This window comes from Acomys minous (genome assembly GCF_964271855.1).
Source record: "Acomys minous genome assembly, chromosome: 6".
Taxonomy (NCBI): Eukaryota; Metazoa; Chordata; class Mammalia; order Rodentia; family Muridae; genus Acomys; species Acomys minous.
In genome coordinates, this window is record NC_140487.1 from 39,111,997 (window position 1) to 39,139,586 (window position 27,590).

The 27,590-nt window shown below is 50.2% G+C and overlaps 1 protein-coding gene across 1 annotated transcript; it reads right to left on the reverse strand.

The window, feature by feature from the left end:
* Nucleotides 1-631: 631 nt before the first annotated feature.
* GBX1 (gastrulation brain homeobox 1) lies at nucleotides 632-27,590 on the reverse strand. The gene is made up of 2 exons (XM_084787786.1): nucleotides 26,979-27,590; nucleotides 632-2,845 (listed from the first exon to the last, which is right to left on the reverse strand). Exons 1-2 carry the CDS (start codon nucleotides 27,505-27,507, stop codon nucleotides 2,298-2,300), a joined length of 1,077 nt encoding a protein of 358 aa, XP_084643912.1. The 5' UTR covers nucleotides 27,508-27,590; the 3' UTR covers nucleotides 632-2,297.

A 27,590-nucleotide genomic window follows, 5' to 3' on the forward strand; every position in this document is an offset into this window, starting at 1 on the left:
CCCCCCACTCCTCCTCAGTGACCTATCAGTGCTTTCAGTCTTCCGTGGCAAGAGTGAGACATGGCAGGGCAGTCCTGCATCTGACAGAGGAGGCCAGCTCTGCTTCCTGCTGTGTGCAGCCTTCTCTTCTCACTGCCTACTTCTCAGCGCTGCCCAGTGGTCTGCTGTCAGCAGTGTGCTATGTGGTGACCACACCCTGCGCTGGCCATTATCCCTTCTAGAGAGACCCCAAGCCCCCTGCGGCCAGTGTTGAGGGAGCATCCAGGAGCTCTTGGAGGCTTTCCCAGAGTGATGACGGGGCTGGGAGGGGCAGGGCGCTGGTGGCTGAGAGCTACCTCCACCTCCTGTAGCTCTCTAGACTTAGCCTGCAGAGCTCAGCTCTGAGCAGAGCCCCGGTGCCCCACTCTTCGTGCTGCCCCTCCTTATTCTTGAGCAGAAACCCAGGGAAACACCTCTCCTAGCTTAGGATGGATACTAAGTTTGGGTGCTGGACCCTATTCCTGGAATCACCTTGCTGAATGGCCCATGTTTATCAAAGCCCCTTGGACAGGTGTTCGTGTGCTAGGCTGGTGCTCTGCCTGGGCACTCACCCACCTGCTGCTTAATAACCAAGTAACGATATTGAGAGGAAACCAGATTTTATTTTATTTTTTCATCCACATCCCCCTTTTCAAGTCTATTAAGAGCCTCACAAAGGGCAGAATGTGGACGGGACGTGAGTGGGTACAGGACAGACTACCTCCAGATTCCCTCAAGACAAGCTGCCTGGGCTGGCTCCATGCTGGTTAGCACTGGCCAAGGTGCCAGCCACTCCCCCAGGCCTTGTCCTTCTCTCAGAACCTGTATGACAACTCTGGAAGAGCTTAGCTGCCACCGTGGCTTCTCCCATGTAGCTCAGGCATATGGCGTCAGAGAGTTGACTTTGAGGTACATCTGGCTGGGAATTGGGGGGCGGGGTATGGACTGCATACTCAAGGTTGAATAATCCCAGCCACATCAGGGACCGGAGAGACTGCCTACTCGAACTGCGTCCTCACTAGAGAGGTGCTTGGAAAACTGAGCTGCCGAGAACAGACGGACCATCGAGGTCACATGGGAGCCATCAACACACAACTGAATGTGACATGGACTAGTTGGCTGCTCAGGCTCACACGTGGCCAGAGTGGCCTGTGGGGCAGGCAGGGATATGTGTGGGTTGTGCTTCCTCCCCTCCACTGTGTGTAACTGCTTTATCCATAGCTTGCTTATTCTGTTTCCTTCTCTCCCTAATCCATACAGTTCATGCTTTTCTCCAAAAAGCTGGTTACCACAGCAGCAGCCTCAGTGGGGCTCTGGAACAACCCGCAGAGAGCTAGAGCCCTGCTCCTGGATTCACTTGGTCCACCCCTCATCTTTGCCTCATAGCCTTTCAGAACCATCCTGGACTCACCCTTGGCTATCTGTTTGGCAGTGGTGTCCGTCAACTTATCTTTTTTATATATGGTGGAAGAGGCTGGTGGGAGCCTAACCCTTCATAACGTCGTAGGACAGGAGAAAACACTGCTGAAGTTGTAGGGACAGACAAGCAATGGGGTCTCCGCTCCAGGCCCTGGATGTGAAACAGCCAAGGACAGAGGTGATAAGGCTATGTGCCCCGGTGCGCAGGTCAGTGTCTCTGATGTAGACGACTTGGTGTTCTCCAAGCTGAACTAGGGTCTCCCTTCAGACACAGTAGCCCAGTGGGAGCAAACAGGAGGTGCAGGGTGGGGGTGGGGTGTGTTGTGGACGGATGCTTAGGAATGGAAGACCATGACAATTCCATTTCACGTCGTTGCACATCAAAGAGTGGACAAAAAAAGCAATAGGATGGGACAAACTGGGTGAGGCTCAAGGAAACAAGTTTCCCAGTCTCCCAACAGGGTATAGACAGACAAAGACAAAATAGTTCCATATATACAAGCTTTACACAAAATAAATAAGGAAACCGTGGCCCAGGCTGGGACCACCCAGGACTTTCTCCCTCTGTCAGAAGTCGCCCCCTCAGGTCTTAGCTATGGGACCCTCTGAGCCCTGGGCATTTCATATTCCCACCCCAAGGGTTCACTTCCTGTCCAGAAGTTCTCCAGGATGAGAATACGAGAGCTGCATCCCTAAGACCCCTAGTTCTGAGGTCTCCAGAGCAGTTCCAGGCCAAGTAATCATGTCTCCAATCCAGCTGGCCTCTCCCAGAGCAGGGTCTACCCGGCCCCTGTCTCGTCTGCAGCACCCAGTGAGTCTTGGTGCAGATCCTTTGCCTTCCAGTCCCCCCAGGAGCCTGGTCAGGGCCGGGCTCCCTGCTCCATCTGTTGGTGCTGGCTGCGCACAGCAAACCTATTGACATGCACAGGTATGGGCACTACAATCTTGGGGTTTCTCACGGGCTCCCCAGAACGGCTGCTCACATTGCCAGCCTTGATGCGCTTCCACTTGGCCCTGCGGTTCTGGAACCAGATCTTCACCTGCACCTCGCTGAGCTTGAGGGCGTGGGCGATCTGCGAGCGCTCCGTCAGGCTCAGGTATTTCTTGCAGTGAAACTCCTTCTCCAGCTCCAAAAGCTGCTCACTGGTGAAGGCTGTGCGCCGCCTCCGGCTTTTCCCGCCAGGCGTGCTGACCCCCGTGGCCACTGGTGCCCCCTCCTCAGCGCCAGTCCCCAGGCTTCCCTTTAGCTTCGGTTTAGGTCCCAGAAGAGTCCCTGGGCCCCCTGCAGAACTGTCCAGGAAGCTGTCCTCGCTGTCACCGCCTGAGCCCTCTTCCTCTTGCTCGCTGCCTGCTGGGTCTCCTGCTGGGGCCTCCAGCTTCTCCTCATCTGAGCTGTACACCTTCCCCTCTGTTGTGGGGGTGGAGCGAGTGGGGGGGTGTGTGGAGAAACCAGTAGGCGGGGAAGGAGAGGGCAAGGAGAAGGTAGTTTGGAAGAGGCACATGGAAACACGGCCAGGAACGAGCAATTGGCAATAACAAAACATTCGGAGAGGAAGAGATGGGTCAGAAGGAGAGAGGACGGGCATCCAGGGGGAGAGGGGAAAGGGTTAGGAGAGACAAAGAATGGGAAGACAGGTTTTAACCAGCAGACTACACTATGGAAAAGCGGGCAGGCAATGTGGTGACTCCTTAACTTTCCCATTGCCCCATTGCATGCTCCCTACCACCTCCCAGCCCCCTCCAAATGTGTTGGTACCCATTCAAGGTCCAGTGCACTTACACCTTCCCTCCAGAGCCAGACCTGCAGTCCCCGGGGTGAAGCAATGTGGGAGCTGGCTGGGAGGAGTAGCCTTTGTGTCCTCCCAGGAATCCTCTACCTCCCCAAGAGCAAGAGGTACCCCGACTCTTGTCCTCTTAGACACACACATGTACTAGATCTAAGTACCGAGTCTTGTCTACCTGGTTCCTGTTCTTAACCAGACCGCCCTGGCGGAGAAGCCCCAGCACAGCCACCTCCTTAGCTGTGGCCACCCCTTCTCCATGTCACTCAGTCCCCTGGTCCCTTTCTTAGAACTCATCCTTTTTGTTCGTTTGGTTTTGTGTTTTTGTTTTTCGAGACAGGATTTCTCTATGTAGCCTTGACTGTCCTGGACTCACTGGGTAGACCAGGCTGGCCTCGAACTCACAGCGATCCGCCTGCCTCTGCCTCCCAAGTGCTGGGATTAAAGGCGTGCGCCACCGCACCTGGCTCTAGAACTCATCCTTAATCTCAGCATGCCACACCCTCTCTGTCCTGCACAGACCCCTCCTGGCCAGGGCTGCCTGCACAGCACCCATGGAGGCTTCCTGAGGATCCATAAAGGGAGCTTGGTGTCAGCAGGGGAGGCTGGAAGCAATGTGGGAACTGCAGAAGGAAGAGGCAGGCGGACAACAAGGGGAAATAGAGAAGGGAAGGTGGGGAGACACCTTGACTCCTAGTGGGTGCCCGCTAGCCCAGGATATTCACATTTTAATCTATCCTCGGTTCTAAATTTAAATCAGTCACTGGCTTTTATCGCATCCACTGATGTCTTGGTCACGACTGCAAGCAAGGCGTTTCGAGTGCTTTCAAGGCTAGGGAGGTGGCTCAGCAGGTCAATGCTGTAGGAGGATGAGGGACTCAGCATAGATTCCCAGCACCAACACAAAGAGTTAAATGTGGTCAGGTGTGGAGGCATGTGGCTGTGACCCCAGCTGTAGGACAGAGACAGGCAGGTCCTGGGGGCTCACTGGTTAACCAGTCTAGCCGAAATAATAAGCTCTAGTGTCGATGGGAGACCCTGTCTCAAAAATAAAGTGGAGGGCTAGGGAGATTGCATAGTGAGTGATGCCAAGCCTGACGACCTGGGTTCAGTCCCAGAGACCCCTATGGTGAGAGGAGAAGAACCCAGCTTTCAAAAACTTGTCCTCACCGCCACACAAACACTTTCACATGTTCGCACATGCACTCAGGGACACATGCACTTGCGCACACGCGCACTTGCATGCTCAAGTGTAATTAAAACAGCAATAAAATGAAAAACTGATTTGAGGAATAAATCCTAACATCAACCTCTACCCCTGACACGTACCCATTCAATCTAGCACACCTGCATACATTGCACACACGAACACACCACTCACATGACACATCACACACACACACCTGTGCGCACACACACACACACACACACAAAGTAATTTCCTTAAAATTTTTTTTCCAGTGTTTGAGTTTTACAAAATTCTTTGCTTCCCACCCAAAGAAACAACAGAAATCCAAAAGACAGCCCACCACCGCCCAGTAGGAAGAACAGAAGGAGGCTGGATCTTAGGTGAACACAATACTGGGTGAGAATAGTAACGCAACGTCCATCTCCACATCACTCACCCCACACTCACACTCACGAGGCGTGTTCATAGCTGACACTACAGCCCAAAGCAAACCGGATCCCGGGGCCAGTGAATGGTATATAAAAGAGAAGGGTCGGGAGGCAGAGGTGGGAGGATCGCTGTGAGTTCGAGGCCAGCCTGGCCTACAAAGCGAGTCCAGGACAGCTAAGGCTACACAGAGAGACCCTGTCTCAATAACTAAGTAAGTAAGTAAATAAATAAATAAATAAATAAATAAATAAAGTGCACAGAGTCACATCACCCCAAAGGCAGGCAGGTGACAGTGGTCACCTGGGCCTGTGGTCAGCAAGCTGCTCCCTCCCGGCGAGTCCACACCCGTTGCTTCTCCTCAGGCTCCATGGAGACTTTTGCCTCTGACAGTCCCCGGCTCCACTATTACCACTTTAGCGTCTTCACGTTGCCCCTGCCCCAGCTTGTGTCAGCCCAACCGAGTTCCAAACTGCCCATTACCTCCCACAAGCAGCTCTCCACTCAGGTGCCTCAGACTGTCTAGAGCAAGTGCCAGCCCAAAGGGACCTTCCAGTCACAGATGATATGCCTCACCACACTCACACATCACCCATGCTTTCTTCCTTACCTCAACCCTACCCACAAACATTTTGTTTTCTGCAAGATTTTTAGGGCCTGGGGGGCTAGAAAGATGGCTCAGTGGCTGCTCTTGCAGAGGGACCGTATTCTACTCCAGGACCTAGCAATGAGTACCTTACAACCATTTTTAACTATAGTTCCAAGGGATCTGATGCCCTCTTCTGGTCTTCATGGACACTGCAGTCACTTGGTGCACAGACATACACGCAGGCAAACATACATATATGCATAAAATAATAGAATGGAAACAAATACATCTTTTGTTAAAGATTCAAGACATGGCTGCACTTCTTTCTCTTGCTAAGGGATCTTTTTTTTTTTTTTCATTTCCACAGACTCAGGTTTCTCAAGTCCCAAATGGAAACCTCAACCTTTCCCTGCCTTTCTTTCACCTTTACCCTCCTTCCCAGTCTCCTCATCTTCAAACTCCACCAGGACACCGCTTTCTATTTCTCCCTCTCATGGCCCCATCCAAACCCCTCACAAATCTGCTTTTCAGATCTTCCAGAGCTGGGCCCTTTCTCATCACCTGCTCACCAGCCTGGCTTCTCCTAGTGGCTTTCCTGTCTTCTGTACCCTCGCTCTGTCAGGGATACCCTACTCCTTCCAGACCAAACACTGACTCCTTTCCTGGCTCCTTCAGGCTGGCCCAGCTCTTATTCCGTGTCATCCTCTTAGAACTAAGACGCTTCTTGGACTCATTGCTGCTGTAACGTGACATCAACTTCATTCACTTTATTTAAAAAACAAAACAAAACAACAAAAAACCCTATGTCTCTTCCTATTAGAACATAAGCTTCATGAAAATATGGATCTCTGTCATATTTAATTCACAGTTGTAGCATTGGTGTGTGTGTGTGTGTGTGTGTGTGTGTGTGTGTGTGTGTGTGTGTGTGTTTCAGGAAAGGGTTTCTTTGTGTAGCCTTGGCTGCCCTGGACTCACTTCGTAGACCAGGCTGGCCTTGAACTCGAAGTGATCCACCTGCTTCTGCCTCCCTAAGTGCTGGGATTAAAGGCCAGTGCCACCATTCCTGGTGCTCTCTCTCTCTCTCTCTCTCTCTCTCTCTCTCTCTCTCTCTCTCTGTGTGTGTATGTGTATGTCTCTTGCTCACTTTGCTCTCTTAAAAATTACCTATACAGTGCTCACTTTGGCAGCACATATACTAAAATTGGAGTGATACAGATAAGATTAGCTTGGCCCCTGTGCAAGGATGATACGCAAATTCATAAAGCGTTCCATATTTTTTAAAAATTACCTCTAGAGTAGTTACTACTTAACAAATTAAAAACAACTATTACTAGTGCGTGCATATCTCCCCCGCCCCCAAGACACTCCCTCCAACTCCACCCATTTCCAGCACCCTCCTTACTCTTAGCACCCTGCCCTCCGTCTAGTATGCTTCAAGCCTTCTCCCACACACAGAGGACTCCTGGTCATATGGTGCTAAAAGATGTGAAGAGATTCCACCACCATTACTAAGTCCTATGGTCTCCAATTTTAAAGCATACTCTGTAGTAATTAATAATATGTTAACAAACACTTAGCCCAAGAATGCAATGTCTTAAACAGTGTTAAAAAGGCAGAAACTGGATTTCAGGGCTTGAAGGATGAAACCATTTAGTAGAGTGCCAAGCCCCCGGGGGGGCATCCAATAAATCTAAATTGATGATGATTGAGAGGAAGCTCCCAGCTCCTCGGCCTGGCAGACCCTCCTGAGAGCACCTCATCCATCCCCCTGTCTTCAGACAGACCCCAGAAACTCCAGCCCACACCAGCAGGCCACCCTCGGTGCCGCTATTAAAGCCACACAGGGAGCGAGGGTTCACGGCCCCTCTCTGTTTCTTGGTCCCGGTGGGACACTGAGTGGCAGGGGCAAGAGTCTCTGTCTGCGCCTTTATGATCGTGACACTGAAGACTCCGATAAGCTACCTCTCGACTGAGGTGGGGGTGGGGCAGCTGAGAGGAACACGCAGCCACTGGCCTCGGAGGACAGCTTTTGGGACAATAAGGAAAAAAGGGAGGAAGGGAAGCGCAGGCAGAACGGAGGCCAAAGCCAGAGAGAAGTGGGGTCGAGAAGTGGCAGAAAAATTAAATGTTGGGTCAGACGGAGTGAGAGGCTGTGTCACACAGAGACGGGGAAAATGGGGTGGAGGGCATTCAGCAGCCCTGTCCTGCTCTCACTCGCTCATCGCTCCACCAGAAGGGAACACACTGAGAACCTGCATGGAGTCAGTCACCAGGAGTGAACGGGCTGCTCAGCTACCCACAGAAAAGAAGCTACCATTTCCACCTTAGTTAAGAAAGAAATGCAAGGGCTGGAAAAATGGCTCATCACCACCATCTGTAACCCCAGTTCTAGGGGATCAGATGCCCTCTTCTAACCTGCTTGGGCACCGAGGATGTACTTGGTACACGTACATACAGGTGGGCAAAGCACTCACACATAAAAATAAAGTGAATAATTAAAAAAAAGAAGAAAAAAAAAAAAAGAAGGAAGCTGGGCACAGCGGCACATGCCTTTAATCTCAGCATTCAGGAGGCAGAGGCAGGCAGATCGCTGTGAGTTCGAGGTCAGCCTGGTCTACAAAGGGAGTCCAGGACAGGCTACACAAAACGGGCAGGGGGTGAGGAAGGAAGAAAAATGCAACTTTGTGTGGTGGCACACACCTTTGGGAAACAGAAACAGGCAGATCTTTATGAATTCAGGGCTAGTCTGGTATACACAATTAGACCCTCAGCCAGGACTGTAAAATAAGACCCTGGTTTTAAAATGAAGAGAAGCCAGGCTTCGTGGTGCACGCCTTTAATCCCAGCACTTGGGAGGCAGAGCCAAGTGGATCACTGTGAGTTCAAGGCCAACCTGGTCTACAAAGCTAGTCCAAGACAGCCAGGGCTATTACACAGAGAACTTATTACACAGAAACCCTGTCTCAAAAAACAAACAAACAAACAAACAAACAAGGACGAAGAAAAACGGAAGAAAAATCACACATTTTCGTTGTTGATTGAAAATTGGCAGATGCAATAAGCCTTTTTGCTTGTCTGAGACCAAGTCTTTCAAAGAAGCTCTGTGCTTGGGACTCACTATGACCAGGCTGGCCGTGAGCTTGTAGCAGCTCCTGCTCCTGAGGGATTGCATGGGTTGGCTTTACTGTGCCTAGCTGTCAAGCCTTTCTGATAAATTTCCCATTTGCAAAGTTTTATTTAGAGGAATTGGACTAGATAGATGTCAGATCTACAGAAGTAGGTTTCCAGTTGAAAATGGAGTTAGTTGACAAAACAAGATGCCAGTGAACATCTTTTAAATTATGTATTTTGATTGTTTGGTTGTTGTTTTTGCTTTTTGAGACAGTGGCTCTCTAAGTAGCCCTGGCTGTCCTGGTACTTTCTCTGTAGACCAGGCTGGACTCAAACTCAGAGAGATTCACCTGCCTCTGCCTCCCCACTGCTGGGATTAAAGGCGTGCGCCACCATGGCCGCTTTCCATTGAACGTTTTATAACGGAAAATGATGGTTCTATGGAGGAAATCTTCAACGAAATGACAAGTGTTTTAAAGTGGAAATAACATGACTGTACTAGGGAGGTGGCCAAGAAGGCAGAGAGATCCTGACCTCGTGTGAAGAACATTAGGGCTGGCGACAGAGCATGCTCTGTGCTTACTGTGAGTTCAGAGCCTGTAGGGAAGAAGTCACTGTCGTTGGCCGGAGTGGGTGACAGTGCAGAAGGCTGGTTAGTTGGAAACAGGCACAGCTCATGAGACTGCCCCACCTCATGGAGTTATTGTCCTGGGAACCAGAAATCACAAAGCCTGAACCAAGACAGCTGCAACCACCACTGCGTCCAGAGACCGTCCCCAGGCTGCACAGGGCACCGACATGTATACAGTGGCTGCTTCCCAGGGGACAGGCAGCAGCTCCAGAGACTGAGCAGCCCCATGAGGCTGGTGGGGTGGGGGTGGGGTGCGAGGCCAGTCTGCTGAGGCCTCAGTAGACCTTCCCCATGCATTGAATAAAGAACTATTGGCAAATCAGGAATGCTGAGAGTCAGAGAGGTGGTCTTCTCCAGGGACGAGCACTCCAACTGGCTACCCAGTAACAAGTGGTCATGTATGTGAAAACACATGTATGAGTAGCATCATACAGGCCAAGCAGGCTGTATTTAGTAATGCATATGCATATACGTCTATACATCTAATAGCTCAATGAAAAAAGGCCATAAACTTGAAAGAGAACAAGGAGGGTTACGTGAGAGGGTTTGGAGGGAGGGAAGGAAAGGGAGATGTGGTGTAATTATATTATAATCCCAAAAATAAAAGGGGGAAAAAAGGGTTCGGTCAGGCTGGAGGGGAGCTGGTATTTCCCCAGTAGAGTGGAACCAGTGGGTACAGAGCGGTGCATGCCTGAAATCTGGGCACCAGGGCGCTCAAGGCTGGATGTGGTGAGTTTGAGGCCAGCCTGGGGCAGCAGCACCAGACTGGCCTGCTAAGGAGGGGAACTGTGCCCTGGAGTCACCAAGGATAATGAAATGCCACTGAGGGAACCAGTTCAGACTCATTTCACACACACACAACACACACACACACACACACACACACACACACACACCGGACACTCCCAGACTGAGTTGGTCCTCGCTGCCCCAGCTAACACCCTTCATGGGTCAGACAGCTTAGGGGGAAAGCAGCTGGCTACATGATTGGAAGAGCCCCATAGCCGACTTCTGTCTTCTTGGAAAACAACAGCACCAGCACCAACACTTTCCTACCTAGTTCCCAGGACAAAGACCCTCCCTTGCAGCAGTCCTCAGCCACTGATTCTTTCCAGGTAGGAGAAATCCCAGCTCATTTCCCCACAGAGACCTGCACTTTCCAGTCCACAGGTGCCCAGCCTGCCAAGCACCAGTACTGACGCCCTTCTTTGCAGGCCAGCTCTTTGCTCATTCCTTTGGCTTGCACAAGGTCAGCACGCCACTGTCTCTCTGTAACTTCGTATGCCATAAGGAGCATCCATGGCTCTCTTTCCTTGGTCACACAGACAGGAGGACCTTCACTAGATCACTGACACCCTGCCTCTCCCAGCTTTCTGACAAGCTGGGGGTAGTTCCATGTCCCCATGTGCCCCAGTTAGTTTTCTGTCTTGACACAAGCTAGACTCATCTGGGAGGAGGGAGTGACAATGGAGGGATCTCCACCATCAAATTATGTCTTTGAGGAATTATTATTATTATTATTATTATTATTATTATTATTATTATTATTATTATTAATGATTGAGTGAGAGGGCCCAGACCACTGCAGGTAGTTTCACCCTTGGCCAGGCAATCTTGGATGCTATGAGAAAGCAGGCCAAATGAGCCCTGAGGAACAAGCCAGGAAGCAGCACCTCTTCATGGTCTTTGCTTTGGTTCCTGCCTTGAGTTCCTGTCCTGGCCCCTCCTCCCTTGATGGCAAGACGGTGACTGGGACATATAGGCCATAAAAACCCTTTCCTCCCTGAATGGCTTTTGCTCAGAATGTTTTACTGTGACAACACAAAGCAAACTAGGACACTGCTATTTCAGACCCGGCAACCTTGCAGGGCACTCTGACATCACCACTGTAGCCTTGAGCAGTTCAGCGCATGTCTCCACGGCTGCTCCCTTCTCCTTAAGCCACCAGCTGAAGTCCAGCCACTCCACCCTGTCAGCACAGGCAGCAGAGCACTCATCTTACCTTTGGGTGAAGGGAATGGAATTGCGGAGAGATATGGCGTGATTTTCCTAAGTCCCACAGCTAGGGGACGTGGTCCAGCACCTCAGTCTCCAGAAGCCCCTGGCACTCATCCCAGACTTTCCAGCAAATTCTACCCCCCATACTTGAAGGAACAGCTCTTTCCTGGTGTACTCCCCCCCCCCCACCCCCAGTAGAAAGTCTTTTAAAATTTCATTGTTTATTTTGTGTAAATTTTTTTGTCTGCAACTGTCTTTCTAACAAGTGTGTGCCTGGGGCCCAAGGAGGCCAGGAGAGAGAACTCCCTGGGAATATGGAGTTACAGACAGTTGAGTCACCACGTGGGTGTAGGAATTGAAGCCAGGCCCTCTAGAAAAGCAGCCAGTGCTCTTGACCGCTGAGCCATCTCTCCAGCCCTAAATAACCTTCTTATCAAATCCAAGTATAGGCCTCATTTCATTCACATACACAGAGTCTAATTTCATCACTAAATTACACCTAATGTGTTCACAGAAGATTCCTGAAATTGCCACAGGAGAGGGCCTGTCGACGACAAGCATCTCATTGTCTTTAGCAGGTGAGTTCTCCCATTAGTCCCAAAATTCCCACCAGATCTTTCTTGCCCTTGCTAGCTTGTGTGATAGAATCTTACCCGTTAGTGTTCCTTTTCTTTGGAAATGTATTTTCTGAGTCTGGAGAGGTTGCTCAGTGGCTAAGAGCACACTCTGCTCTTGTAGAGGCCCTGAGTTCTGTTCCCAGTAGCCACTGCAGGTGGCTCACAGTAGTCTGTAGGCCCGGGTCCAGGGGGATCGCCTGTGGGCACTTCATTCACGCGCACAGATCCACAGGCAGACACTTACACATAAACACTCTCACACACAGGAACATATGCACATACCCACATACTCATACATACCCACACACATAGTACACACACCTCCCTACACACACACACACACACACACACACACACACACACACACAGACAATTTATAAAGTAAGTTTTTTTTTTTTAAGAGAAAAAAAAATGGTATGGTGGTACACATCTGTAATCCTTGCATCCAGAAAGCTGAGGCAGGGGGACGGCAAGTTTAAGGGCCAACTGGGCTACAGGGTAAGACTCTGTCTCAAAAAGGGGGGGAGGGGTTGGGCTGGATCCTTTAATGGTTCAACCCTTACCGCCTAGGCTCACATCCAAAACAGGGGGGTGGGGGGAATGGGGGGGGAGTGGGGAGGGGGAATGGGGGGGGGCAGGGAGGGAAGGACTGCGGCTGCAGCTTCCTTAGGAAAGCTTGACTAGTGTACAGCAAGCCCCGAGTTTGATAGCCAGCACTGCAAAACACCACGTGTTTAGCTACACTGAACTGAGAGCCAGTTAGGAATACAGACGTCTCAGGAGGGGAGCTTGCAGGTTGGAGTAACAGTTAAAAACTTGGTTCTTGCTAGACGGTGGTGGTGCACGCCTTTAAGCCCAGCACTTGGGAGGCAGAGGCAGGTGGATCGCTGTGAGTTGGAGGCCAGCCTGGTCTACAAAGTGAGTCCAGGACAGCCAAGGCTACACAGAGAAACCCTGTCTCATAAAAAAAAAACAACCAAACAAATAAACAACAACAACAAAATCCTTTGCTCTTCCAGAGGTTTTTGGTTGGTTCTCAGCACCCATATTGGGTAGCTCACAACCCTGTGTAACTCTACTTTCTGGGGATCTGACGCCCTCTTTTGGCCTCTTTTGGAATCACACTCAGGCTACACACACACACACACACACACACACACACACACACACACACACACACACATTATAAAATGTAAAAAAAAATAAAGGCCGGCTATGAAAACAGTTTTATTTTAGCATCAGCATTCTATGCTTTCTCTCTCTCTTTTTTCCTCCTTTGGTTTTTTGAGACAGGATTTCTCTGTGTAGTTGTGGCTGTCCTAGACTCACTCTGTAGACCAGGCTGGCCTCAAACTCACAGTGATCTGTCTACCTCTGCCTCCCGAGTACTGGGATCTAAGGTGTGCGCCACCACACCCAGCTCTGCAGCATCCTCTCATTCCTCCTCAGCCCCTGCAGAGCTTCTTTAGGTTGGAATTGGAACAAAAAATCCACAGCTTTGCTGAGAGGCAGAAGCTCTCCAACTCTGCCTTCCTCCTTGCAGCTCTGTCTCTCTGAGCCTCCCTGAGCTCTTCTTAGCCCTAGAGGAACCTGGGCTCCTTCCCACTGGTTTCCCCATCCTGCAAAGGCACAAGGTTAGAGGTTGCTTCCTGCCTTGTTTCTAGCCAAGTGGATGCTGTGACTTTTTTCTCCTTTCGCTCAGCGCTAACACCCTTTCTTTAGGGCCTTGTCTCTCCTGGACTGCCCAGAACCTGGTAGTCCATTAATCACATTTCTCTGTGCTTCTGAGTTCAGGTTAGCCTGTGGCAGGACGGCACCACTAACCAAATGCCACACGTGAGAACAAGCGGCATCATCCCAACTTGTACACACAGAAATTTTAAAAAAGATTTATTTATTTATTTATTTATTTATTTATTTATTTATTTATACAGCATTTGCCTGCATGTGTGCCTTCATGCCAGAAGAGGGCATCAGATCACATTATAGATGGTTGTGAGCCAACATGTGGTTGCTGGGAATTGAACTCAGAACCTTTGGAAGAGCAGTCAGTGCTCCTAACCTCTGAGCCATCTCTCCAGCTCCCACACACAGAAATTTTAAACTGTGACAGTTGAGAGCTGCTGGTCCGAGCCTGTTCCACCTCTCTTTAGATGGAAGATGGTGTTTTATGGAGAAAAGGCATGAATCGGGGCCAGACTGAGAGCCAGGAGGGAAGACCTAGCTCCATCTGTGGTTTCAGATGTAGTCAGGACTTTGCAGTACCATGAATCAACAAATGCCCATTTGTTAGGAGAACGAACAGCCCAGTGGTTAAGAGGACGGGCTGCTCTTCTGGAGGTCCTCGGTTAGGTTCCCAGCAGCCAGCTCCAGTGGCTCCAGGGGATCTGATGACATGTGGGCCACATACACACACTCAAGTGCACACACATATATAATAAAATAATAAATGAAACTGGGTGTGATGGCGCACGCCTGTAATCCCGGCATTTAGGAGGCAGAGGCAGGAGGATCTCTGTGAGTTGGAGGCCAGAGCTGTTACATAGTTAAAACTTATCTGGGGGCGAGAGCAAACGTTGTCATGAGAAGCAGCAACAACCGCCAGACTGCAAACGCATGAGACCCTTCACCCCACATCCACAACACTACAATACTCCATCCAACCCCCCCCCACCCCTCCCCCCCATGCCCTGGAGCTGTCCCTCAGAGCACCACCTAGTTTGGAATCCATTTGGACTCTGACCCTCTCTGTACTCCATCGGGTAAGAATTAGTATCGTCCAATCAGCAGCGTTGTTCCTAGCGGCAAACTAAAATACAAATCTAAGAGCGTAGGAATTCTGACGAAGCGGAAGGCTGGAGAGGAAGGGAGCAGGCACAGGAGAGAACTTCCGGCCTAAATAGGAGACAAGGAAGTATAAAGAGAACAGAAAGAGCCAGACACATAGGCGGGCATAGTGGTGTCTCAAAAAGGAAAAGAAGCGCCGGGCGTGGTGGCGCATGCCTTTAATCCCAGCACTCGGGAGGCAGAGGCAAGCGGATCGCTGTGAGTTCGAGGCCAGCCTGGTCTACAAAGTGAGTCCAGGATGGCCAAGGCTACATAGAGAAACCCTGTCTCGAAAAACCAAAAAAAAAAAAAAAAAAAAAAAAAAAGGAAAAGAAAAAAAAAATTTTTTTTGTTTTTTTTTTACATTTGTAATCCCAGTACTTGGGAGCCTGAGTCAGCAGGACAAATGGCTCAGGGCCAGCCTGGCCTATGACGTCACTGCCTGCCCCCCAAAAAGAGGGGGACAAAGACAAATTGGAACCTGTAGTGAGTCAACATACCATTCCAGTCTGCCCATTTACTAAGTCCATCACCCCAGAACTATCTGTCTTCATCAGCACTGTCACCTCTTCTATGCCTCCCCCAGGAAAGAAATCTCCCACAACAAGCTACCAGCTGAGAGCTAAGGCAGTGACGAGTATTTATTTATTTATTTATTTTATGTGTGTGGGTGTCTGTGTGTGCAGTGCCTGGTACCATGGAGGGCAGAAGACAGTGCTGGGTCCTCGGGTATTGGAGTTACCAAAGCTTGTAAGCCATCATGTGGGTGATGGGAATTGAACCCAATGCTCATAATTGCTGAACCTTCTCTCCACGTAACTGCCCTCACCCCCTACCCCACCCCGTCTTGGTTTCAGGCTCTCACATAGCCTTAGGCTGGCCTCAAGCCCTCGAATTTACAATCCTCCTGCCTCTACCTCCCTAGTGCTCAGATTCAAGGCACGCACCAGCACACCTGCTCTGGGGATCTGGTTCGGGGCTTCACACTTGCCAGGCGAGCAGTCTGCTGGCTGAGCTACCTCTCTAGCCCTGCAGCATCCTTCCTGAAGTCCAGGATGCAGTGTAAGGGTCTTCCTGTTTACTTGGCGACTCTGAGATAAGCGCATGGCCCTCATTTCCCTGGTAAAGGCCACTGGGGCTTTCCAAAGCCTTGGCCGGCTCCCTCGGAGGAGCAGCAACACTGGGTCTGTGTCTATCAGTCCCAGGCACAAGCTGTCCAGGCGCCATTGTGCTGCTCTTCCCTTTGAACTGAAGGGCAACCACAGAAAGGCCGCCACAGCCTCCACAGCCCAGCCAGCTCCTCCTGCCCTTGCTGCCACCCTCCATCCACACCCAGTACACACAAAATCCACCTCCGCTTTTCAACGGCTTTGCTCTGACAGCTATGCACAGCGTGGCCTGCCCAGGCTCTGATGGTAACGTCTTTCCAGCCTTAGACCCACGCCTGACATCACCCCTGCCTTCTGCATGGCCACTCCCACACTGGGAAGCACAGAATTCTCTCAGACTTTTTGTTCAGGTTGCCTTTAACACACACACACACACACACACACACACACACACACACACACACACACACACGAGCCCACGGGTATCAGAAGAAGCATTAGTCCCCTGGAACTGGAGTCACAGCCAGTTGTTTGCTGGGAACTGAATCCAGGTCCTCTGCAAGAGCAGCCAGTGACCTTAGTGGCTGAGCCATCTCTCCACCTCCACCCCTTTTAATAAAAGAACAGCTCATCAATAAAGGTATCCTTAAGGATCAAGCAGAATTGTAAACCAGGCTTGGGGGTCCCCACCTCTAACCCCAGCTAATTGAGAGGGACACAGGAGGATAGTGAGCTCTGTAAGACCCACTTCATCTTTAAATAAACAGACAGACAAGAAAACAAACAACCAATGCAAGAACATTAAAACACAAAATTGAGTGCCAGGTGTGGTGGCACATACCTTTAATCCCAGCACTTCAGAGGCAGAGGCAAGTGGATCTCTGTGAGTTGGAGGTCAGCCTGGTCTACAGAGCGAGTCTGGAACAGCCAAGGCCACATAGAGAAACCCTTTCTCAGGAAAAGGAAAGAAAGAAAGAAAGAGAAAAAGAAACAAACAAGCAAACAAACAATTGGAGCAGAGCATGGTGGTGCATGCCTGTAATCCCAGTACTCTGGGAGGCAGAGGCAAGCAGATCTGTGAATTCGACACTAGCCTGCTCTACAAGTGAGTCCAGGACAACCAGGGCTACACAGAGAAACCCTATCTGGAAAAACCAAAAACCAAACAAACAGACAAACAACACCTCCCTCTACCCGACAAAAACAAAAAACAAAACAAAACAAAAAAACCTAAAAAAAAAAAAAATGCACAGCTGGAAATGACCTTAAAGATAACTTAATTCAAAGCCCTAATTTTACTGATGAGGGAGAACAGTGATGTGGCCCACATCTCAGTGTTCTGCACCTATGTGCATAATTCCTGGGATTCCGTTCTCAGGGCTTTTCACCATCTCTCCCAACTGCTCCCCACGAAAGCTCTAGCTTTGCCCCGACCCTTATTCAAACCGCTCTTTTCCGCACTTCTCAGCTCAGCAATCTGCTGCTGCCACCCAGGTCAGAACTGCTTCTGTGTTTGTCTCGTCCTTTGCATGGCGCTCTCTGTTCACAGCCCTCGGTCCCACGGCTCCCACGGCCCTGATCTAACTCATACACGGATGCCCCGTGTTACGCAAGCCCCACTTGTCTTCTCTCCTCCATAGCCAGTGAAGACCCTACCTCGTGGCTTTGACCAGCTTAGGGCTGTTTCTCCTGAGGACTCCAAGTCCCTCCCAGCTGGTAACTGCCCCTACACGTTCCGTTTGATAAAGCCTGGGCTTCTCTGTGCCTATGCACACAGGCTGCAGCAGAGCTCCACCTCTCTAACACCCGCTCACACACAGCTGCCTCTGCCCCCCCAGCGCCCAGGCTCCGCCCCACGCCCCCTAAGTCACCGGTTCTCAACCTTCCCAGTCTTTAGTACAGTTCCTCATGATGGGGTGAGCCCCAACCATAAAATAAAATTCTTTCTGTTGCTACTTCATTACTGGAACTTTGCTAGTTGTGAACCATAATGCAAATGTCTGTGTTTCCGATGGTCTTAGGTGGAACCCTGTGAAAAGGTCATTTGCCCCGCCCTGCAAAAGGGATAGAGACCCACAGGTTGAGAACCACTGCTCTAAGCACTGTTCTGGGCTCCACCTCAACTTTTCTCTCAACCTGCCCACTTAAAATCTCTCTCTTTGGACACCTGATTTCTATTTCCTAATGTCAAGTCAGCTCATGGAAAAGACCCAACTACTACCTCCAAGGGAGAGCCCTTGCCTGTAAGGCTCTGAGGGAGATAAATACGAGAGCCCAGAGAGAGGAAGTGTGGTGTGTGATGTGTTAGCAGGTTGGAGAAACCAGAGACGAAGGTGTGGTAGCCGGAGAGAAATGTTTCAGCACAGAGGCTCAGAGGAGACTGTCCTCTGCATTTGCTGTTGACGGAGATTGGTATTGCCCCAAAAGAACCCAATCGGCCCTAAACAGCCAGAGGAAGTAAAGGGGTCTGCACCCCCTCTCCCCACTAACATTCTTTCTCATACACAGGGTTAAGGTGCAGGTAGAAGGGAGGTAGAGGCTTCAATACCCCCCTCAAGTAAAATAGAGTTTAAAATAAGAGCATCAACAGGTCACTGTAGAGTCCTGGCTGGCCTGGGACTTTGCATGTACACCAGGCTGGCCTCAAACTCACAGACACCCACCTGCCTCTGCCTCTGGAGAGCTGGCATTAGAGGTGTGTACAACCATGCTCAGTCATTATTGTTATTTCTTCTTCTTTTTCTTCTCCTCCTCCCTCTCCTCCTCTTCTTTTTCTTCTCTTCTCCTTTTTTTCTCTTTTTCTTTCCCCCCTCTCTGTCTGTGTCTCTGTCTGTCTGTCTGTCTGTCTTGAGAGAGGGTCTCATGTAGCCCAGGCTGGTGTCAAACTTGTTCAAGAACAAGAAAGGCCTTGAGTCTCTCCTACCACGCCTGACTGGTTCCTCCCCCTGTTCTTACTGCCTTTCTCCCACAGTTCCCAGTACAGTCTTCCTACCCACTACTTTGAGAGAAATAATTTTCTTCCTAAACTGGGAACGATGGTGCACACCTTTAATTCCAGGCAGAAGCATATGGATCTCTGAATCTGAACCCAGCCTGGTCTACAAAGCAAGTCCCTGGACAGCCAGGGCTCCATAGAGATACCCTGCTTCAAAACCCCAAAGCAAAAAGCAAACAAAAGGCCAGCCATAGTGGTGCACACCTGTAACCCCAGCACTCAGGAGGCAGAGGCAGGCAGGTCTGTGAGTTCAAGGCCAGCCCAGTCTACAAAAAGAGTCCAGGTCAGCCAGGGCTCTGTGTAAAACCAATGAAAGAAAACGCATCCTCTTCCTCATCTTCTGTCATAAATGCCTCCACATCTGCACGCATTGCTACAGGAGCCTCTCGGCCACACACAAGCCAAGGCATGGCAGCACTGCTCCACTCCCCCAGCAAGTCTCCACTGCTGCCAGAAGGGTGAGGGGGCACTCCTCAGGGGTTCTTCTGTGCCCGTCTCTTCTCAGCTTCAGTTATGCAGCAGAGCACAGTTTTATAATAGAAAACACAGCGATCAGGGGCTAAGAGTGCAAACTGCTCCTGAAGAGGACGCAGGTTCAGTTTCCACAGCCGTGTCTGAAAGCTCACAAGTGCCTGTTATAACTCCAGGTCCACAGCATACAATCTCTTCTTCTGGCCTCTGAGGCTGTATTCATACACACACATAGTCACACACGTATTCATGTGCACACACTCACAGTCACACATGTATTCATGTGCACATACAAACAAGTAGCCACACACGTATTCATGTGCACATACTTACACATAGCCACACATGTATACATGTAGTTAAAAATAAATTTGTTTTATTTATTTTATTATTGTGTAAATTTGATGGTTTTGTTTGAGACAGAGTCTCACTATGTAGCTCTGGCTGGTCTAGAACTCACTATCTTGACCAGGCTGTAATGAAATAAAATCCTGAGCCAGGCGTGGTGGCTCACACCTTTAATCCCAGCACTTGGGAGGCAGAGGCAGGTGGATCACTGTGAGTTTGAGGCCAGCCTGGTCTACAAAGGGAGTCCAGGACAGCCAAGGCTACACAGAGAAACCCTGTCTCGAAAAACCAAAATAATAATAATAATAATAATAATAATAATAATAATAATAATAATAATAATAAAGCAGAAGCAATGTATGGCAGATGGCAGATGAGAGCTTTATTTATTTGTTTGTTTATTTGACAGATTTTTGTGTAATAGCCCTAGCTGTCCTGGAACTCACTTTGTAAACCAGGCTAGCCTTGAACTCTCAGAGATCTACTTGCCTCTGCCTCCTTAGTGCCGGGATTAAATTAAAGGCATGTGCCACCGTGCCTGGCAAGAGCACTGGCTCTTAAAGACCCAGACCGAGTTCCTAGCACCCATATGGTAGCTCACAACTATCTATAACTACAGTTCCAGTGTATCAGATGCCCTCTTTTGACTTTTGTGGGCACTAGGCATGTACATGGTATACATACATACATACATACATACATACAGGCAAAACATTCACATGTATAAAATAAAATTTAAAAATTTTAATTAAAAGTGAAAATCTTTTAAAATAGTTATCAAATATTTAAACTTGAGTTTGTCATGTAATTATAATTCTTTATTAAAACAAGAAGCATTATCTCTCCAAGAATGTAAACTTTCATGAAATATATTTACATCCATGACAAAAAACTTCCTTATTGCTAAGACAATCATGATTTTTGGTTCCACAATCACAAATTAAAGGACATACTGATTGTTAGTTAGGAGTTACTAAGATGTAACTCCCCATCCTGTTGGAGGATTCATGGCAGGAGGTCCTTGGAGTTTAAACACTTGGTCTAGGAATTAAAGGGACATGAAAGGTCCCCTCTTTGGTCTGGCATGGTACATGCCTGTAGTCCAGAGGCAGGTGGATGACGCTGAGTTCAAGGTCAGTCTGGGCTACCCAGCAAGTTCCAGGCCAGCATAATGAATCTCTGTCTCAAATCAAAAAACAAAGCCAGATGACAAAAACAAAAACACCACCACAACTACAGACAAACTAACAAACCCCAGTCAAACACACACACACACACACACACACACACACACACACACACACACACACACACACACCTTAGTGATAATTTTTGATTTAGCTGAGGAAAGTAAATCCTAAAGAAGTTATGTGTCAGTGACTCTCCCAAAGTGTCTGACGTACTAGTCTATACCAAACATACAGTAAAATATTCTCTAATTGAAGCAAATGTCTTATCAAAATAACACAGCGAAATATTGACGAAGCTAAGCTTGAGCCCTTGTGTCTCCCATTAAAGGAATGCAGCATTGGTCTTTTTACGTTTTCACAGTTACATCACTTTCTGTGTGTGTGTGTGTGTGTGTGTGTGTGTGTGTGTGTGTGTGTGTATTATGAAGGACAACTCTTGAGAGGTGGTCCTCTCTTGTCCCCACGTAGGTCTCAGGGACTTAACTCGGGTCTTTAGGCGTGACACCAAGAGCTGACATTGTCTCTCCCACCCAAAATTTGTCTTCTTTTAAAAGTCAGTGGAGCCAGGCACACAAGACTTTAATCCCAGCACTTGGGAGGCAGAGGCAGGCGGATCTCCGTGAGTTCGAGGCCAGCCTGGTCTACAAAGCAAGTTCTAGGATAGCCAGAGCTGTTACACAGAGAAACCCTGTCTTGAAAAGAAAAAAGAAAAAAAAAGTCAGTGGAGTTCTGGGTGTGGCAATATACACCATTAATATCAGCACTGAGGAGGCAGAGGCAGGAGGATCTCTGTGAGTTGAGGCCAGGACTACATAGAGAGAAAGAAAAAAGAACAAAAGGAAAGAAAGAAAGAAAGAAAGAAAGAAAGAAAGAAAGAAAGGTGTGGTGGCATACACCTTTAATCCCAGTACTAGGGAGGCAGAGGCAGGAGGATCTCTGTGAGTTTGAAGCCAGCATGGTCTACAGATGGAGTTGCAGGATAGCCAGAGCTACACAGAGAAACTCTGTCTCAAAAAACAAAACAAGAGCCAGGCGTGGTGGCCCACACCTGTAATCCCAGCACTCAGGAGGCAGAGGCAGGCAGATCTCTGAGTTTGAGGCCAGCCTGGTCTACAAAGTGAGTCCAGGACAGCCAAGGTTACAGAGAAACCTATCTCAAAAACCAAAAACCAAAAACCAAAACCAAAACAAAAACAAAAACAAAAACAAGTCAGTGGAGGTTTGCTGGGACTGTAACATCAGAAGTTCAAGATCATCCTGCACATACTGAGTCTGAAGCCAGCCTAGGATATACAAGACCTTGTCTCAAAATAAAAATAAAAAGGCTGGAGAGACGGTTCAGCCCCTGGCAGCACATGTTGCTCCTCCTGGCACCCATGTCAGGTGGCTCACAACTGCCTGTAACTGCAGCTTCGGGGGACCCAACAGTCCTCTGGCTCCCGTACACATATATGCACATAATTTAAAAATAAGATATTTCAGAAAGATAAAATAAAAATAAATTGTGAAAAGTCAATGGAGCAAGCTGAGCATATGGCTCCCGCTTTTACTCCTAACACTTGGCCAGCTAAGGCAGATGGAGTGCTGTCAGTTTGAGAGCAGCCTGGGCTACACAGTGAATCTGAGGGCAGCCTGGCCAACTGAAGGATATACTGTTTAAAACAAAACAAAACAAGACAAAAAGTCAGTGGAACGGCCACTCTCTCTGTGCACTTTCTGAAAAGTTCTAGGAAAATATGTTCTAGGTCTTTGTCACCTAAAAACGAAAAATTCCCTCTTGTTTTTAACAGCAGAAGTTTCTGACTCTAGCACGTCATTTCTGGTTTCCCTCTCAGAGGTAAACATCATCTCTTGACAGTCATAATGGGCACTTGCTCAGAAATTAATTAGCGGTCACCTAAAACCGTCCCCTCGCTACAATCAGGAGCTTAGCTCAGGGCAATCAGCTCTTGAACACCGCGCCCCTCTGAAGTTCCCTGGACGCCACCTTGATTATCGTTATTACTGCAATCTCCGTCCGGAAATTAACAAATCCTTACCTGCTCAGCTTTTAAAAGGCACCGCTCACTACACCGGCATCTCTCTCTCAGGTGGGTCCCTCACGTCTGCCATCCTTTGCACCACCCTAGCTACAAATGTTTTCATTTGTTCAGCATCCAACATGGATGTCGTGTCTCACATTCGTCTCTCCCTGTGTTTTCATCACCCATCTAACGACTACACATGGTGTGCCCACCCCCACTCACGGGCCAAGCTTCTGCATTCAAGCCGTCCAACCTCTCAGGAGGATGCTCCAAATACCCTCGGCTTGAAGTCTTGGTCTGCATTTCCCCCAGAGGACACTTGGTTTTCCTTCCCCAGCACACAAGCATCCTTTCCAGTCATGCCGGGTGCTGCACAGCCTTGCCGTGACTGGCCACGCAGGGCCAGCTCTGACCCTCCCCAGCTGGGGCTGACCCTGGTCCTGTCCTTGGGAACCCCCTGCAGTCTTCTGCATGTCCCCCTGGTGCCGAGGGTCTGCCACCCCAGCTCATCCTGTATCGCCTTCATGAGCCTGTCCTTACAGATGTGCTGTTATGGTGACCGCCGGTACCTGAAACATGAGAGCTGAGCTGGGAGTGTAGAACACGCACTGGATTTCAAAGACTATGAGAACAGGATACAAAATGTGTCATTCAGGTATTTATCTGGATTAATGCTGAGATGATATTGTGGACATATTTGATTAAATAAGGTTATTATCGTTCAGTGCGCTAGTTTCTGTTATCTTTTTAATGTAACCACTGAACACCTTTACAATATGCATATTAATATATGTCTCCCTTGATATTTCTAGTAGCTGTCACCACTTTGGGTTCTTCTGCTGGCACATGTGTGTGTGTGTGTGTGTGTGTGTGTGTGTGTGTGTGTGTGTGTGTGTGTGTGTGTGCTGGGGTGAGCATGTGCCTGTGTGGATAGAACTCAATACCTCACCCACACCAGGCAAGCATTCTATCAAGCCCAGCCTATCCATCCATACTTAATGGCCTTACCTGTTCATAATTGTCTCCTCTTTATCACTCCTATTAAAAGGCCGTCCCCACTTAACCCCACTGCTCCCCGCACCTCAAGCCTAGAACTCTTTTCAATCTTTCATTTTTCCATGCTTTTTCTACCCATCATTTCTTTACATAGTCCTTCTTTTCATCTCCTACACTCAAATTATAATGAAGTTCTGGGCTTTTTCTTCCTCAGTTCTCATAGAGAGTGACATCCTTGTTTTTCTTTTTCTTTTGGGGGTGGAGGGAGGGGGTTTCTCTGTGTAGCTCTGGATGTCCCGGACTAGCATTGTAGACCAGGCTGGCCTCGACGCACAGAGATCTTCCTGCCTCTGCCTCCCTGCGTGCTCGGATTACAGGTGTGCACCACCACGCCCAGCTGGGAGTGACATCTTTCTTAATTCTTAACTAATTGGAAAAAAAATTCATGTAATTCCCAAAGAATAGATCTTTTTCATTCTCCAAACTGGCCTATCTTCACTATAAGTTTTCCCCTCCTTTCTTTTCCTCCCCCCCTTCTTTTTTTTATAGCTAGGGTTTTAAGCAACCCAGTCTGGCTTCCAACATAATATGTAGCTGTGCTTGACTTTGAACTCCTCATCCGCCAGCCTCCACCTCCTAGTTACAGGTGCCACCACACCCAGCTATTCTGTAAGGTCACTAATAGGGGCTAGCAATTATACATTAAACATTCAACAAGTGTGAATGAGCAAAAACTTCCGCCCAGGGCCACTCACCCATCCCCACCAGGAAAGTGGACACATCGTTCTAAGGACTGCATTACTCTCCCGTGGAGGTTCCTGTTCCATCACGCACAGCAGAGAGCTCTCTAACCCCATCCCATGTCCTCCAAGACAAGCCTCCAATGGAAGGTTCCATTCCCCCATCATCCTCAGCGGCCACGTGCTGTTGTTCCCCGGATGGATTCTATGCCTAACATTTCAGTAACTGCATTTTTTCTTTCTACGGCCGTGTCAGGGAACTCATACCTAGGAAGGCAGGTGACTGGTTGACAAAGGGCTGGGACAGCTGCAGTGGGGGAGAAGATGGGTTCCCGTCACAGGCCAGGCCCCCCACCCCTGAGCCCCTCTGATGTCTCCTCTGAAGTCTGACTTCCTTATTGCTCTGCAGCACCCAGGGTGATAGTACCACAGAGCATCCCATGCCGGGGCATGACCTTCCGCATGGAGGCTGTCAAAACCCTCCACTGCGAGGTCTCCTCCACGTCGTATTGCCAACACAGCCCCTTCCTTGTGCTCCAAGGACACTGTGTGTGTGTGTGTGTGTGTGTGTGTGTGTGTGTGTGTGTGTGTGTGTGTATTACAACATTTCTCTTTCTTAGATCAGGAACTCTGCTCTCCCTCACTTCCTCTGTGTCACCAGCCACCCATCGCCACCAGAATCCTACTCCTGGGCTGAAGCTGTCAGCGTGGTGTGGCAGCTCCCGGTCCTTGCATGACAGAACTCTTTCCCTTGCACACTTTTTCAGGGAAGTTGCTCACTTTTCATTCAGCCCAGAGTTCCTCTCCCCACAGACAGACAGCCATTCCTTCTTCGCAATCTCCAGACTCCCCCCCCCCCCCCCATCGCAAAGGCTCTTGCCTTATTTCTTTCCTCTGGGAATTTCTCCTCTATCCTTTTCCTCTCTGTGATTTGTACTTGGTTTAATAATTTTAGAAAAGACCCCCCCCCCATTATACATACAAGTGGAGAGAAGAACTGAGTGGTTCTGGCGGTGTGCGGGTGAGGTGTTTGTTCTCCTGTGGTGAGGGCACACCCCCTCTGCTCTGTTCCACCTGTGGGTGCCCCCCCCCACCTTCCCTTCAACTCTAGGCTTTTTACATACGCCTGGCTCTGCCTCCTGGCCCTGTGGCCTCCACAGCATCTCTTCCTGTCCAGAACGACCCCAGCCCTTCCTTCTTAGAAGCCTCCTGCTGCACACTCTGCCGGGCTCTGCTCTGTCCCCTTGTCCAGAGGACACTGTTTCCTATCTCCAATATCTACTCTCTTCTGCCTCAGGTCCTCCTGGGGAGCTGCCGCACTGACTTCCGATCCTCTTGGGCCAACCAATTGGGAAAAGGAATTAACAACAGATTAATTCCCTGCAGCCACAGCCAAAATGCTCAGAAAAAAACAAAACCAACAACAACGAAGAAAGGGTTCTTGACAGGCCCCCTCCACCCCCGTCTGGAAGTGCAAACAGCCCTGTTGGCAGTTTCACAGCAGAAACTTGTCATCAGGAATGGTCTGTCCTAGCCAACGACTCTTGGATCCTCTTCTTGCCTCTGCTATCTATGGTCAGCCTCCAAACCCTTTGGGTCATTCTGTCCGCTAAGCGATGTGCCGTTAACTGCGGAGCAGAAGTGGGTCCATCCTAGCCTATCCTTGCACAGGCAATTTTTTTCTTAATTAGAGCCCACCAGATCGCATAAGCCTTGATCTCAACACAACTGGCTTTGCCTGCGTGAAAGAAAGCGTTTCGGCTTCAGGACACCGCGGTCAGGACAAGAGAGCTTCAGGGCAATGGGCTCTGATCAGGGTTCGCTTGTTACACCCCGTCTCTGTGGAGAAGGCGTCCTCCCAGGGAGAGCCCAGGGCTCTTGAATTACCTGTCAGCTGAATCTTAGCGGGATTCTCAACTCCGACTCTTTTATGCCACACCCAACTCTGCCAGCCTTTAGCATCTAGAAGTCCTGGCCAGCCCTGGTCCAGCACCCAAACGGATTCGGCAATGTTTAAATCTAGTCTAAAGGAGAATTCGAGAGTGACCTCTGCTAAGGTGAAGCCACAGGCTCACCAGACCCTCCTTTCACCTTGCATCCACAAAGCCCGTGCCCACCACCGTTCGAGTGTTGAGGGGTCGACTCGGGATGTGCCCCCACGCCCCGCCCCGCCCCGTACTAAACTGACAGTTGCCCCAACATGCTGTCACCCTAGGGTCCTACAGGGGCCCTCAGAAACCCCTTGAGAGGAGAAAAACGAAGGGATTCTGAAAAAGAGACAGGGCGAGGCTTGTGGACTACAATGCTGAGAGAAGCATGCTGCGGGCGAGGTTTCAGGCGCTCCGAGGCCAGAGCAGGGCTTTGGGACCTGGAGGTGTTCAGGGCTGAACACCGTGTGCGGTCTGGCACCACAGGGCTCCTTGCAGCTGGCGGGAGTTCTGGACCGGTCCCGGGTCTGGAACTTCCTGATGGTCGAACCCATGTCGGTCCCAGCACTTACCCGGCAGACTCGGGAAAGTCTCTGAGAAGTGCGGAGGCGGGGGCGGCGGGGGCTCAGCCACTTTCTCTCGCGCGGGCAGCAGCTCGTCGGCGTCCAGCGATCCCTCCGTGCGCCGGGCCGCCGGCTCGGGGTTGCCGCGCGAGGAGGTGGAGGCGGCGGCGGCGGCGGCGAGCTCCGGGGGACCGTAGTAGGCGTCGGGAGGCTCGGCGAAGCTGGGCAGCGCAGTGGTCAGCGCCACCATCGAGGGCACTGCCTGGCCCAGCCCCGCGCAGAAGGTGTTGCTCAGGCGGCCGGCGAAGGAGGCGAGCGGGGCCAGCGGCGGCAGGCCGGCGGGCAGCGGCGCAGGGGCCAGCGCCTGCGGCAGCACGAGCGGCCGGTAGGGCATGAACATGGGGTAGCCGGTGTAGAGCAGGTGGCCCGAGCGCGGCGGCGGCGGCCCGATGAGCGAGTCGATGGAGAAGGCGGCGCCCGGACCGCCGCTGCCCCCGCCGCTGCCCCCGGGGGCGCCGCTGCCCGCCGCTCTCTGCATGGCGCTGCCCGGGCCCCGCCGTGCGCCCCGCGCGGACACGCAGGGCTCGCTGCGGGCGCGCGGGCCGAGGTGGCGGCGGGGCG

Bases quoted from the DNA above. Each gene is read 5' to 3' on its own strand.
- GBX1 (XM_084787786.1), bottom strand. From the start codon at position 27,507: ATGCAGAGAGCGGCGGGCAGCGGCGCCCCCGGGGGCAGCGGCGGGGGC. The intron at 2,846-26,978 runs GTAAGTGCTGGG...CCCCCACAACAG, and splicing joins GACTTTCCCGAGTCTGCCGG to AGGGGAAGGTGTACAGCTCA.